General features: G+C 39.2%; 1 protein-coding gene across 1 annotated transcript; it reads right to left on the minus strand.

Moving 5' to 3' along the window:
• Positions 1-687: 687 nt before the first annotated feature.
• glo1 (glyoxalase 1) lies at positions 688-12,136 on the minus strand. The gene is made up of 6 exons (XM_041251083.1): positions 11,959-12,136; positions 6,399-6,481; positions 4,942-5,082; positions 4,437-4,504; positions 1,869-1,958; positions 688-1,006 (listed from the first exon to the last, which is right to left on the minus strand). The coding sequence occupies exons 1-6, from the start codon at positions 12,037-12,039 to the stop codon at positions 915-917; spliced, it is 555 nt and encodes a 184-aa protein (XP_041107017.1). The 5' UTR covers positions 12,040-12,136; the 3' UTR covers positions 688-914.
• Positions 12,137-15,112: the final 2,976 nt, after the last annotated feature.

Raw genomic sequence — 15,112 nt, forward strand, 5'->3', positions numbered from 1 at the left:
AAAAGATCTTGGGAGCAGCAAAGATGAATACACGCTGTCCTTCAAAGCGTGTGCCGACAGCCGACCGCTTCTTTTCACACTGCAGACTAACCAGCTACCTCGGAGCCACAGCATCAGGACAACACGGTTCCGGGCGGCTTACAGGAGTTGCTGGTGTGCGGTGAGCAGAGGACACCCTGGCCGACCCAAACCCTATCCCCCCCACCCCGGGCAGCACTCAGCCAATTGTGCGCTGCCCCCTGGGAACTTCCGTCCATGGTCGGCAATGGAATAGCCTGGACTCGAACCAGCGACGTCCAGGCTATAGGGCGCATTCTGCACTCCACATGGACCGCCTTTACCAGATGCGCCACTCGGGAGGCCCTGTAGGAGGTTTCTTGATGGAGAAAGTCACGTCAAACTATTTCACTGTCTGATTATCCTAACACCCGATTAGTTTGGATTGTAGAGGTTCTACTGTATATCTATGGCTGCACTGGAGTTTTGGATTCAATTCCGATCAAAGCTGTGTGGAGAGACACAGGTGAAGCTGCTTGCTCAAGTTTCAAAGCTTTGTTTGTCCTGCCATCACTACATCTGATTCAAACAGTTCAGAAGATGCTGCTCAAAGGCATGGTCGATATGTCTCGAGAGTCAGTAGCACTCGTCCATCCTGCCGCTGAATTTACTAAATAAACAGAATAAAGGTTGAGTTGTTCAACGTTTTTATTATTTTCCTTTCGCTCTTTGAACTAGGGAAGGAAGTGTACATTAATGTTTCCTTGGACTTTAGTCCACAGTTGACACTGATGCAATGATTGATAGAAGTATGCAAGTGCTCTTTTCCCTGGGATGGTAAATATGGCTGACTGGATTGGGCTGCAGTGTCTTTTCCCTCATGACTGTGCCCTCTGTTCCTCTCTCTCCCACCTGCTCTAAGATGTGATTGAGACCATGTTGTTGGGACTCAGAATCTCAATCCAGTAGCCATCCGGGTCCTGGATGAAAGCCAGCCCCTTCATTTTACCTGCAAGACACAAAACAAGAGAGACACTTGAACCCACTCATCTGACTGGAGTGGCAGCAGGGCTTCCAGGTACATAGACTAAGGGGGTTCTTAAAGTTTGGTTACCTACATTGGAAAAAAATAAAAATAAAATAAAAATAACCAACCATACATTTGTTTTGTATAATTTGAGCCTAGTCTACCTTCTATGGTAGAACACAGTGTGTATTTAAAAAAAATATATATATATATATATATATATATATATATATATATATATATATATATATATATATATATATCTATGCTTTTTACTGATGTCGTTCAGCAAAATTATTTTAAAATTTTGCATTACGCTTGGCCTGTGTTCAGATAAGCCGGTATTAAAGTTTTGAAATTATTCGCCCTCCAGTTCTGTTTCTTAGAATATGTTCAGTAAACTAGTCGGAGTAGTAACACGCCTACAATATATTATGTACTGGCCCCTTAACTTTTACAGCGATTGCAAACCACTCTTAGCGGTTCCTATTGTAATTACTCAAATACAACTGTTTTGTAATTTTTGATAAGTCTGTTCGAGAAGTCTATGCTTTCATCAGAGTTCAGCAGCTGCCCTTCAGTTCTAGTTCCTAGGCTAGAATCTAACACTCTGACTCGGGTTTCCTTTTGTTTTGCTCTTCTAATTAAAACGGTACTGAATGAATTTAGTTAGACGGACATACAGTATGCATTTCATTGCTGACTGTTCTAGTTCCTGAAGACAAGAATATTGTTTCTAAAGTCTTTGAGATCACCCAAGAGTGCAGAGGTGGAGCACCTCGGATAATCCCCTGCATCACTGTCAACAGTAATAATAATCCTTCAGTAAGGACAGCCTCCTCACCATCGTCAGCCTTCTTCACAAACGTCACTCCCTGCTCCTCAAACAGCTTACAAGCAGCATAGACATCAGGGACTGCAATCCCAATGTGTCCTGCAGAGTAGGGGGAGAACAGAGAGAACACTAAAATAACAGTGCTACAGAACACCTTACACAGTGCTTACAAGACATGCGTTGGCCAGAAAAACACGATGTAAATAAAACTATCAGACTATGTTGAAAAATATACTGCTGGGCTATGCACAACACAGTAAAGCCCAGGGTCTGCAGCAGTATGTGTTGTAAAACTCATTTTGTATTAATGCATGGCAAATGAACACTCAGACAGGGAGATGTTCCAGAACATGCAGAGCCTGTCTAGTGCAGGGTTACCCACCGCAAGGCTCACTGAGCACCATAAGCCGGCAAGTTTGAAGTATCCCACTTAAGGTTTTCAATTGGGATGCACCAAATCCAGGATTTTTTTTCGGATTCGGCCTGAATATCTATTATTTGAGTATGGTTCGGATTTGGTGAACCGAATCAGAATCCTATATCCGCCCAGACACACATCCATTTTAATACATACCTCCATTGTGTGCAGTTGTTCTATAAAGACAAGAATCCAGTACTGAATGTAACCACTGTATTTAATAACAAGAGCACGTCTGATGAAATGGTCACAGCTATCAGCTCCCTATTACTGGTGGCACACGCAGTACACACACGCAGCTGCTGAATGCAAACATAGCCCCGTATGCAACAGCACAGTCACATCACACTTTTCATGGAGTAAAGTTATGTAGTAAACCTGTAATATATAGTAACAGTAAACTGTTGTAGACTTTTGTGCTTTGCTGCTTTGTCTGTCAAACGTGTTCTAGAGAGCATACTGGGATTTAAAAAAAAAAAAAACGGTGGACAGAAATATGTATTTTTTGTAACTTTACAACTAACTGTCAGATGTGCAAGACGTTGTTGAACAATATGCTTTAGTAAATTAAATTATGTTATTGTAATGTGCCAATACAAGTTCAACTGTTGAACCATTTGGGAACTGCTGTGTTTTATTTAAATATTTTTTTAAACTATTTTGTAGTCTATTCGATATGTGTTGCACACACGGTGCATTTAAATCAACGTGGGTTTTATTTCACAGGGAGATTCAGGTCACTCACTGTAATTTTTTTCCCTCATAGCTCTCAGATAGTGTTGCCAACAGGCTCCAGAATCTCAGGACACTAAGGCAGGTCAGGTTTAACTCACCTCTCTAAACTGCAATGTATTCGACATGTAAACTGAGTGTGAATTGCTTGAGCAGTTAATTGTGGAGATTCTACCCGGACAGCCTTGTAACAATTAATCGTATTGCTTGAATTTTTTTATACAGTAAGCAATATCTATCAAAATAGTGCAACACCGTTATTACAGATAACTTTGAACTCACCTGCAATCTTTCATTTAACCTTGTGGCAGCAGGTAAAGTTTCTATTTGTTTAATATTTCTTGCTTCCCAAAGTCCCGCCCAGTCACAGACTCAGAAAGCCAATCATCTGATGTATAGGTCTGATTGATGGAAATGATCCTTGCAGGCAGCTGCGTGCTTTTGGTAATAATTAAGTAAAACAATTCAATTAATTTAGCGACAGTTTGCAAAATTTCACTCACTTTACTGAATACATTGCAGTTTAGAGAGGGGAGTTACAAAACCTGACCTGCCTTAGTTAAAGAAAATAGTGGTTTATTGCAAAGATGCAGCTCTCTTTTCTTGTAAAGGTAAACGGTTCTATATTTTGACGTTTCTGTTGTGTGGGGAGGGGGGCTAGGAGTAAATTGTGTACGTTTCAAACTGAAATCTTAGGGATATATTTCCATTCGGTAATAAAAATACTATTAACTAAAAGGCTCAAAACTATAAACTAAAAGGCTCAAAACTATAGATTGTTCGTGTCCCTTGTAAGTAGCTGCCAGTCTTTTTATCATTCAACAGTTTCAGTTTTCTTGACAGTTTTTGTAGATTCGATATTCAGTTCGATATTATCCATCTGAAAAGATTTGGCCTAATATCGAACCGAATACCGAATCCATCTGAAAAGATCTGACCTTCGTTATTCAGTCAAATCCCCAAAACTTGGATTCAGTGCATCCCTAGTTTTCAATGACCACCTTCCGGCGACACATCAGTTCACACAGCAGCTGTAAACCTCACAACTCGAGACTATACTGGACTATATGTCGATCAGTTGTACCAGTACTTGCATCACCTTGTCCTTGCTCTGAACTACTCTATACCTTGCTCTATTCTACTACTGCTCTTAATTATAACTATGTTCTCTATCTTGTACTTGGTTTTACTCTTAAAGGCATTCACCTTCTTGGTAATTGCTCTTATTTGAAATTGTACTTATACATTTATCATAATTACTGCATGCTCTTAATAGAATTTACTCTTATAAGGACATTTTTTACTAAGACAGAACAAGCTTCATACACAATAGTACTTTGTAATCAATACATTGGCTTTTAAGAACTCCCTGGTAATGGGCACAGCTCTTTTAGTCATTAAAGGGGACATTTCTGTGGCTCACTCACCGAAGCCCCGAGGGTCCGAGTTGCCGTTGTGGTAGTCTGTGACCTCCCCCACTTCGGTGCCCCAGTTACTGCAGGACAGGGAAGGGCAAGAAAAACACCATCACACACACAGATCTGCAGCACTGCCAACACATCATCACGGTAAGAATTTCACTTGTGCTGGGACAAACACTCAAATACTTGCGCAAACACTGCTTGAAATGTATTCGTGGCAAATGATGACCATGTTCATATTGGTTCACATAATGCAATTTGTAAATGATTACATTAAAAAAAAAATAAAAAAATAAAAAAAAAAGATGCAACAGAAATCAGTACAGAAATGAGGTCTTAAATCTACAACTTAAGCTTTTGAGTTCAGAGCTCCCCACAGCAATGTTTAAAATGTAAAAGCAAACTTTCTTTATTATTACATAACAGACAGGCAACATCCAATAACTGTGGGTGTGTGGGTGTGGGGGTGTGTGACAGTGTGCCAGCTCCATGGAGGGGAGTTTGTACTCACTGTGTGAGCTCGATGGTGGCTCGTCGGGAGAAGGTCCAGGCTGTTCTCTCCTTCTTGTCGCTGGGAATCTCCTTCTTGTCCTCAAACCCAAGGAAATACAGGGAGAAGCGCATGGAGGGGAAGTCAAACTTCTGCAGCAGCCTGAGAGGAAAGAAAGGGAAGGAGCAGGGGTCAGGTCAACTAGTCTAAACCCAAGAAGCAGACTGGCATTGTCTGCAGCACAGAGAATACTGTACAGGCATGTTATTTTAAAGCAGAACTGAAAGGCTGGTACTGGTTGCAGAACTGAATCTCACTGGCTAGGCAAGGTGTTCTATACAACATACAACAAATCTAACACATTTAACACAAAATTACTGAAGCGTGCCTTAATTTGAACACTGATGCACACACTAAGATTTGTTTAACAATCAATTAACTTTGGCAGGGGTGCCATGCTATACAGGGTGTGTTAATAGCTGGGAACAAGAAGTGTGCTCTGTAGCACTGAAGTGGAACTCAGCATGATGTTAATGGGTTCTTTCCTGAACTGCTCAGTTACTTTACACACCTACAGTAAGTGCAATAACACCAAGTTAACCAAGTTATCAGCTTCAGGCTGCTCAAACTGCGTGAAATATTTCTTTATAATAAGAGACACCCTGCACAGGACATATTGACTTATTATAAAAACCACAAAAAGAATGTACTCGGGAACTGCTACTAACATTAAAAGGTGTTACTGGTTTTTTAACTTTAGAATTCTGTCATATGTTCAATGCATGGGATGACATCTGTACACAAGAAAGATTTTGACAAATCATGCGATTGGTTGATACCAGACTGTGACAAAATGCCCACCCCTGCGTATATTATCTGTTATGTTGCGTGTGGTTTGTTAAATGTTGGTGTATAGTCATTGGTACACGGGATATAAACGGGTCTGAAACACGAGTGTTTAAAATGTATATTTGTATTTAGGCATGGGATTGTACATCACTTCACATACATTTAAAGTAGTTAAAATGTGAGCACAAGGTTGCACATAATTAATTCACATGCTGGGATTCAAGTGAATAATTAATTAGTAATTGAATCCCAGCACAACAGTATATATAGATGCACGTTTTCACACACTCGCGGTTGGGTGTTCGGTGAGTGGAGAACGGGATAGGAGACGGAGGTAGAAATAATAACAAAAGTAATCGTTAGATAGAAGCTCACCGTGTTTGTTTGTCCATTGTTTTGTTTAGTCCGTTTTGTTTGTCTATTTATTTTGGCGAATGTGCCGTGTCCTGTCTTTGTATTGTTCCAACCGTTTATTTTGTCTGTTCTGTATTAATTAAATGCTGAGCGAAGCCATTCGCTCAGCTTCACCAAACTCCACCTCTCTCTTTGTTTATTTTCCTGCTTCTGTTCTGACGCCACCCACTCCAGCCGTCGTGTGACACAGACACATAACATTTCCAATAACTCACGTCATTCCTAAGATACGGGTGTAGAAGTCCAAAGATTTCTTCGGGTCTTTCACCCTCAGCATGGTCTGCTGCATCATGAAATCCTGAAAGAAAGATGACAGATGCTTTTACTTGTCTAAAACCCAGGTTCTGTAATTCCCACCACCTTTCCAAAAGCAAACTGCCATAAAATTATACTTTCAGCTCAAGCAGTCAAACACAGTTGAAGACAATACTGGAAAGACACTTCTTGGGATATCTGTGAATCAAAAATGGTCATATCAACTCCAGTAAATCCACATAATTGATTCAAATATATACTTAATCACCTACATGTAAAAACCTCCTAAATGTGATTATATTTGTATTCCTCATACATTCGAATGAGTAACAATGGGAACGTAATTCTTGATTGCAATATAATTACTTCAATTAACCAGTTATTCCATGAAGCGGTTTTCACTGAATTAGATTAGTTTACTGCTCTGGTGTTTTGTGCGCAATTATCTTTCTTATACTACCAGAGCACTCTGCAGTGAATACAAGCTGTATACAGATCTGCAGGGTTGGTGGTGACTTAAACACAGGGATGGATCGAACTTGTTTTTGCTCTAAACTTGTAAACTCCATCTACCTAAGGTATCTAGTTATTGATACTACAAACAGAGTCAGTAAATTCACCCAGCGTGTACAGAGAGAAATGAATACAGAGTTTCCGGACGATTGTATTTAGATGAGCAGTTGTGTGGTAAGATTCTGTATGACTTATGCCATTCCTTTTATATATAAATATATAATAGAAACAATGACAACTTCTTTAGGTAAATCAAATCTAACTACACAATTTGTTTCATAACACCCATTCCATCATTGCAGGATTACAGACAATAGACAGTTATTGCAAATATTTCTTTTGACAAGAAAATATCAGTCAGACTGATCATATCTACCTGAATACCAGGAGTGTTCTCTCAAGGCAGGGCTAGAGATCTTCCCCGAATCACTTCCTTGTATGAAGAACATGCTCCTTATTTTGTACCCACAAAACAACTCCACAGTCATAAACCTAATGTGTGTGTTCTAAATTGATTGGCTGTCTATACCAGCCCAAACTGTGCTCTCTTATAACTGGGGAGGCAGCTGCTGATATGCACTCATTATTGTTATCTTAACCTGTTTCAGCTTAGTGTTCTGTTATACCTCATTTAGGGAGTAAAACACAGTATAAAACAATTTTCTTTATTTCTTACATTAAAAAAAAAAGAACTCATTTCAGCCAGCTTCAAATATTCAAATACTTCAATTACAGAGAATCTCTTAATTCTTATATATAACAAAACAACACAGAAATACCTGAAGCACTTTTTATAACTAGGCCAGGTGTTTTACATACAGAGGTATCTTAGTGCTATAAAAATGTGAAAAAGATTCTTGCTTGGATCAATAAACAACCAAATAAGCAAGATGGGCACAATGGATTTCCTCTTGTTTGTAACATTTCTTATGTGCTTAAAGTCACATACAACATAACACCTCCACAAATCTATACTGTTCAAATCTTTAGAAAGTAAAACAAGTAAAAAGAGTACAGTACAGTGCTAAACTAGACTAGCCCAACTGATTCATGTACACTCAGAAAACCATTTATTTTTAAACAAACACAGTAACAAACTTTTCTTGCCTTTAGTGATGCAAAGTCATGGATGACATGATCATAGTTCAGAGTTGGCAAATGCTAATTCAGTGTATATAATGGCTAGATTGGACAAGTATTCTTGGAAGCACTGGAAACATAAAAATAATGACGATGATTATAAAACATCTCAGTTGGAGTAGAGTTCCATCCATCCATCATCAATAACTGCTTAATCCTTTACAGGGTCGCAGTGAGCCGGATCCTAACCTGGCATACACAGGACTACACCCTGGATGAGACGCCAGTTCATCGCAGGGCACCACACACACACACACACAGGGCAATTTAGAGTGACCAAATCAACCTAACCAGCATGTCACACAAAGAGAACTGTGAGAACAAGCAAACTCCACACAGACAGACCCCCTAAGCCAGATTCGAACCCAGGACACTGGCGCTGTGAGGCAGCAGTGCTAACCATTACGCCACTGTGCCGCTCTGGAGTACAGTTATTAATGTTAAATGCGGTCCATGCTGCAGGATTTTTGACATTAGTGGCCATGTGCCGCTTTTACTGTTCTATAGCATCCAAGCTAAGCAGCATCGTGTGTGATTTCTTATTTCTGTACCACAGCAGGAAAAAACAAAATGTACAAACTCCCAACAGTTTTATTTCATGCAGACTAGTGTTGTTTATTTGGACTATTTTGCAACGTACGGTAACTTATTTTTTAACGTTAGACTACGTTAAAGTATATTTGTAACGCATTCATTCGTTGATTTATAAGCTTCATTTAAAGCATGGTTAATATAGTTTGTAAATTATTTTTCTTTTTCATGTCAGTTTAGCATACCTGCCAACTTTTGAAAATACAAAATCTTATTTTTCGTCAGCCCCCTCAGGTTAGCGCCCTGTGCAGCCGCAATGCTCACAACCCCCTTGGTACAGCCCTATACAGAAGATAACCACTAGGGCTACTATAACAAACTGCAAGTACTTTTTATTGCTTTCATGCTGAACCTGTAGTTGTCTGCATTGACAGACTTTTGCAGTGTGACTCGGAAGCTTTAGGTCCTGTGCTTTCCTCTGCAGGTAAAGCGTCACATTGATCCTATTAGGGAAACTGGTATGCTGGGAATGAAGTCTGTATTCATTCTAGTCTTTCCACCACTCATACATGCAATTCAACACAGTAAGAGTTTCACAGATATCACGTTACATGTACACAAAATACGGATTAACACAAAATCCAAAGAATATAAAAACACTGCTAACACTTATACTTTTTTGCATTGACTTACTACAGCTTTACTCATCACCAAATATACTTGTCTCACATAAGATTAGCCTCTAACCTACCATGATATAGCTATCATTTTTCTGGCTTGCAAGTTCGATTGCTAGAAATATCAAGAGCACAATACTGTGTATGCTGCTTGATTATTGATATCTGTACCGAGATTTGGTGGTATTGCGTTAAACTGTATAAAAGTATACTGCAGTTTTGATAGAGCTATCAAAACTGCAGTATGAGAAAAACTGACTGAGAAATATGACTGGGTTTGGTCTGTGGAAAAGATGGGAACCCTAAATTATTGCCATTTCCTTTTTTTTTTGGGGGGGGGGGGGGGGGGGGGGGGGGGGGGGGTTATTCAGTCGGTGACAATTATTTTTATTATTTTCTCCCCAATTTTATATGTCCAATTATTTTTAAGCCCAGCTCGCTGCTACCACCCCTGCGCTGACTCGGGATGGCGAAGACAAACACACGCTGTCCTCCAAAGCGTGTGCCGTCAGTTGTCCGCTTTTTTTCCCCCACACTGCTGACTCACCATGCAGCCTCCCAAGAGCTACAGCATCGGAGGACAACGCAGTCCTCGGGCAGCTTACAGGCAAGCCCACAGGTGCCTGGCCAGACTACAGGGGTCGCTGGTGTGTGGTGAGCCGAGGACAACCTGGCCAGCCTAAACCCCCCCCCCCCCCCTTGGGCGATGCTCAGCCAATTGTGCGCCGTCTCCTGGGAGCTCCTGTCCACAGTTGGCTGTGGAATAGCCTGGACTCGAACCGGACATGTCCCAGCTATAGAGCGCCTCCTGCACTTTAAAACACTTTCGACATTTTGACTCTGTGCCTTCAACCCGACTGCTGTTGTCATCTGGCTGAAATCCAAAACAGATGCACATCAAGCTTAGTTGATCACTTCCACCAAGTGGAAATGAGTAAGCTTAGTTCATATTGTTTTTAAAGCACACAATTAGAGTTTTGTTTTAAATGCGCAAAAAAAAAAAAAAAAAAAAAAAACAGTATCTAAAAACTGTGATACTTCAACATTTTTATTTTACCCCTATATTAGGTATCGTAGGATTATGTTATCATGTTAGACTGTAGGTATAACACTATTTTCAGCTAGCTTCATGGTTAGGCTATTGTGGTCTGACCCAATGTGCATAAACTTTTCAAACACATCTCAGCATAACATAAAATACTTTATTTCCCTACACCTGGAACATTAAAACTGACTGTTTTACTGAAAACGCGCTAAACAATGATGTTGTAACAATGCCAACAACCCCCCTCACCGTAAGCGAGTGTCTTAACCACTATGCATAAGAGCCCTGCTCATCTGCATTCATGGTTAGAGATTTTAACCTCACAGATAGGTGTCAAAATCTGTAACAGCAGTGCGCAATACAGCCCTCCCTGTTGCATTATACAAAGTATGGTACACTCCCTTTAGAAGAGAGATGCAAGTTTGAATGGGTTCTCATAGGTAAAACAATGGACAAACCGATTACTCATTCTGTGGGGACTCAAACCATTACTAACAGCCACTGTTGCTGACTGCTGGAGCAAAAGAGGTAAGCTGCAAGTAAACAGCTCTGCCAAAACCACAATAATTTATGGGGGCAGACTCTCAAATCTTTTAAGTGTAAAATACTATGTTTTTCAAAAGGCAAAAGAAGCAGTTAAAAATGAGAAAGAATCTTAGTTAAACTCAACCGAACTTAATACCTGCGGTGTTTATTTCTAGTTTCATAACTTTAAAAGGGTTTTTTTTTTCTACTTTTGGAAACAAATGTACCCTCCAGAGTAAAATTCTGAAAATCCGAGCCAGAATATTCAGAACTGTACTGCATTTCTGATAAAGTATGCAGTTCCCTCCTTATCACACCACAACTCCGAATATGGAACACTTTTTTCCCCCTCCGGTTAGAACTGTGAATTCCAGAGTATTCCATTACAAGGGCGTAAACTGACATTCACCTACAGGAACAATAATTTAAAAATTATCGATTTAAATGCTTCATCACGTTGTCCACAAGCCAAATTACAATGGGGTATATTATTGTCACGGTACAGTACAGTACAAAGGGCTAACTCGTTTAATAATTACTCAAAATGAGGAGCTCCAACAGCAACGACCACAGATTTAAACATTAGTTTTTTTTTTATGAAGACATAGAGAGATTATATATTGTTCTTCTTGAGTCACTCCGGTCGTCCATATCCATTATCTCTGCAATCTCCCACACATGATTAAACCATTAAAACATACACTAGAAACACCTAGAAACTGGAACTATTTATAGCACAAAATCAATCGGACCTTAAAAGTTATCCAATTCTATAAATAGGCCGGAGACATGCGATCTCTATAACTATGCCATTAAAAAGTTTGACTTTTTAATTACATTTTTTTAAAGTAATTATCTTTATAGCCAGAATGAATTGTCTTTTTTTTTATTTATTGACAATGAAATGTCAACTAAAGCTGGAGCATAGGCTGTAAAATTATGTTAATGTGTGTTTTTATCAAGGAAAATCAAATGACAGCAGTAGTACTGCGGCCTACAAGTAGTATCCGTGAAAAATAACCTCCCCGCCCCCCCGACCTCGCTTGTGTGTTATGCGCTGCCTATCCCTGTCTAATTACGGTATTTCACCTTGGTTATAGGGTCCGCGGTTTTGCACGCATTGTAAGCCTCTTCGTCGGTGAGACCCTTGACGTCTTCTTCCTGTGACATATTTCGTGCTGTAGTGTCAATTTCAGAAGAGCTAAACCCTGCTAATGTATCAGTGGGAAAAATAAGCACCGCCCCCAAGGTAAAAAGAGCAAGTTGAAGCGGCGCATAAAGACGACATGCCCACAGTGTTACGAGAGGAGGGGGTAAAGAGCGAATACTAAGCACTCACGGTACCGTGGAGGTGGTTTCAGAAATTAGCCCGCCCACTCCTAACGAATTTCAGGTAGCTCGAAATTTCGTGTTTAAAATTCTCACCATTCTGCACCTATAACTACACTGCGAGCTGGGTTTGGGGAAAAGCCAGAAGAGGCAGAACTCGGAACTCTTCCGAGACAGCACTGCTAAAGTTTGAAGTAAGCATGTTTTACATGGGATTGATCAGTAATAAATCTAAACATCATACAGTTTTTAAGGCTGTTTTATCAATAAAAGGTGTATTGCCCCACCACAGTTGGTCAGTTGTACACTGAACAAACAAATGTCTCTTTGAAAATAGATACAAGTTTGGATCATGCAAATAACTTATTTCTATAAACTATTATAATGACGTCACCAAAGGTGTCATTCATACATGAAGAAGGTATTGCCTCAAGGTAATTTCATATTTTTTATATAGTGTTGGCGCATATATCTTGCTAAAAATAAAAAATGTTTTGAATCAATGCGTTTTACACACCTGCCTCTAACATGAACATGCCCTCACACACACGGTGTGTTAGTTAATTATGGCTGGGCTTTTTAAGTAAAGGCCTTCATCCAAGACAATGCCACATATTTAGTATATAATAGACTTATATCTGTTAGGAAAAACATTTAAAGGTTTGGGGCAATGCGATTTCCTTACTTTTTGTACTTACTATCTGAAACAAAAACACATTGGAAATTTGAAAAAACGTCAAGTTATCAAAAGTGTCGAGACATTTAAAGTGGGAGATATCAAAACACAAGCCAAGTTTTAAGAAACCTTGCCCAGCACAAAACAAATAGGCACAACTGTAAAACCGATGGGGGCCCAGGTAGCCCCAATTGTTTCTGAACATTACAGTGCCTATAGAAAGTTTACACCCCCTTTCAAAATGTTCACCTTTTGTTGCCTTATAGCCTGGAATTAAAATGCATTAAAATCGTTTTTTTTTCTTTCATTTATGTACACATCCTACCCCACAACTTCCAAGCTAAAAAAATATTCTAAAAATTTGTTGAAAATTAATTAAAAATAAAAACTGAAATAGTTTGGTTGGATAAGTGTCCACCCCCCTTGTAATAGCAATCCTAAATTAAGTGGCCTCCACCCTTGTTAAATTGTAGTGATTTACATGATTACAAGATAAATTCAGCAGTTCCTGTAGGTTTCCTCTGTTGGTTAGTGCATTTCAAAGCAAAGACTCAACCATAAGCACCAAGACGCTTTCAAAAGAACTCTGGGACAAAGTTGTATGGTGTGTACACAACAAAATGTGAAAAAAAAGTTCAAGGGGTGTAGGTGTAGACTTTCTATAGGCACTCTATATTTTTTTACTTTAATAATTACATTCTCATTGATGTCCTTTTTTTTATTATTTCTGTGGTAATTTCTGCATGAGTGAGACAGTGACAGTCTGACAGCCATTACATTTGACACTATTTCTGATTGGTCCATTGCAACACGAATAGCTTGTGGCGCGAATAGAAATAAAATAAATGTATTTCTAACTTCGCTCGCTTCGTTTGCGCCGCTCCCTACGGCTGCGGTGTGCATTGCTCCATTTAAATAAATAGGTTTAATTATTTTTTATCCCCTCGCGCGCTTCATTTGCATCCGGTCTGAACAGCCCTTTAGATGACAGAGCGTGTGGTCGCCATGGTAACTGTCCCGGTAGATCGTGACATTTCACTATTCGGTGCAGGTAGAAGTATTCCTGAAAAACAAACTAAAAAACTATTCCTCACAGTGGGAAGTTTTGCAGTTTTTGTAAATTGAAATCTTATTGGCCTGAACTGAAGTGAATAAGTACATAAGACAAAGGCATACAACTATTCCACTTTATAACTTGGTAGAATAATAGATTTTGATATGCTGCTCCTGTTAATTGCTTTTAAAAAAGGTCAAATATAAACAGGAAAACAATCACGAGATGCGTCACAACCAAAACAAACTATACAAGTCAAATAGTGTCATTGGAAGAATAGTGTTTCATTTGCAGAACACATGCGCAGTCGTGCAAATTCATCTGCACATGCCTAGAATATTTTTTCCTTCATCTTTCATTTTGAATCAGTGCCGGTACTTTACATTGTGTAAAACACCTGAATAATTGTTGCAAAAATCAACAAAGAAGTTTAAGAAGCTATGCCAACAAGTTCTCTGGAAGGCAGCAAAGAAGCCACCTGACTAGACTGCAGATAGTCTTCACTTTTACCTTACCCACCAGATTAGTCTGCAGATTAGTCGCCATTTTTCTTTTTTTTCAAACCTTAATAAAAAGTTATCATGTAGAGAATTGGAGACTTGACTCGACAGTTGTCCAGGCCTTTCTTGACTCTTTCTTCTCTCTAGCTCGCTTTCTTTTTAGCTCCTTTTCTTTGTTCTGTTGTCATTCTTTCAGTCCGACCCTGGTATCCAACTCCCACTCCCTTTTATAGGAGAGCAGGATGGAGGCAATCCGGAGCTCCTCTCTCCAGCCCAGCCCTGCCTGCGGGGCATATATATATATATATATATATATATATATATATATATATATATATATATACAATTATATATATTCAAAAAACAAACAACGCAACACAATTAAAATATCAACTCACTATGATGGTTATACAATCTGTTGCACATTGTTACTTTAGTTATAATATTCAATGAGACACAATTGTGCCGGAGACACTATTTGGCACCTATGGTGCCAAATGCTGTCACTGCCAAATAGTGTCACTGTTAAAAATGTAAATGTAGACTGTATTCTGCTAGACTAAAGAAATACACTGATTAGCTGTATGATGTTATTTGATATCCAAAAACAAAGAGCACAACACAATAAAATATCAAATGAATATGATGGTTGTACAATCTATTGCACATCTTAGTTGTAATATT

This window comes from Polyodon spathula, chromosome 5 (genome assembly GCF_017654505.1).
Source record: "Polyodon spathula isolate WHYD16114869_AA chromosome 5, ASM1765450v1, whole genome shotgun sequence".
In the NCBI taxonomy this organism is placed as follows: domain Eukaryota; kingdom Metazoa; phylum Chordata; class Actinopteri; order Acipenseriformes; family Polyodontidae; genus Polyodon; species Polyodon spathula.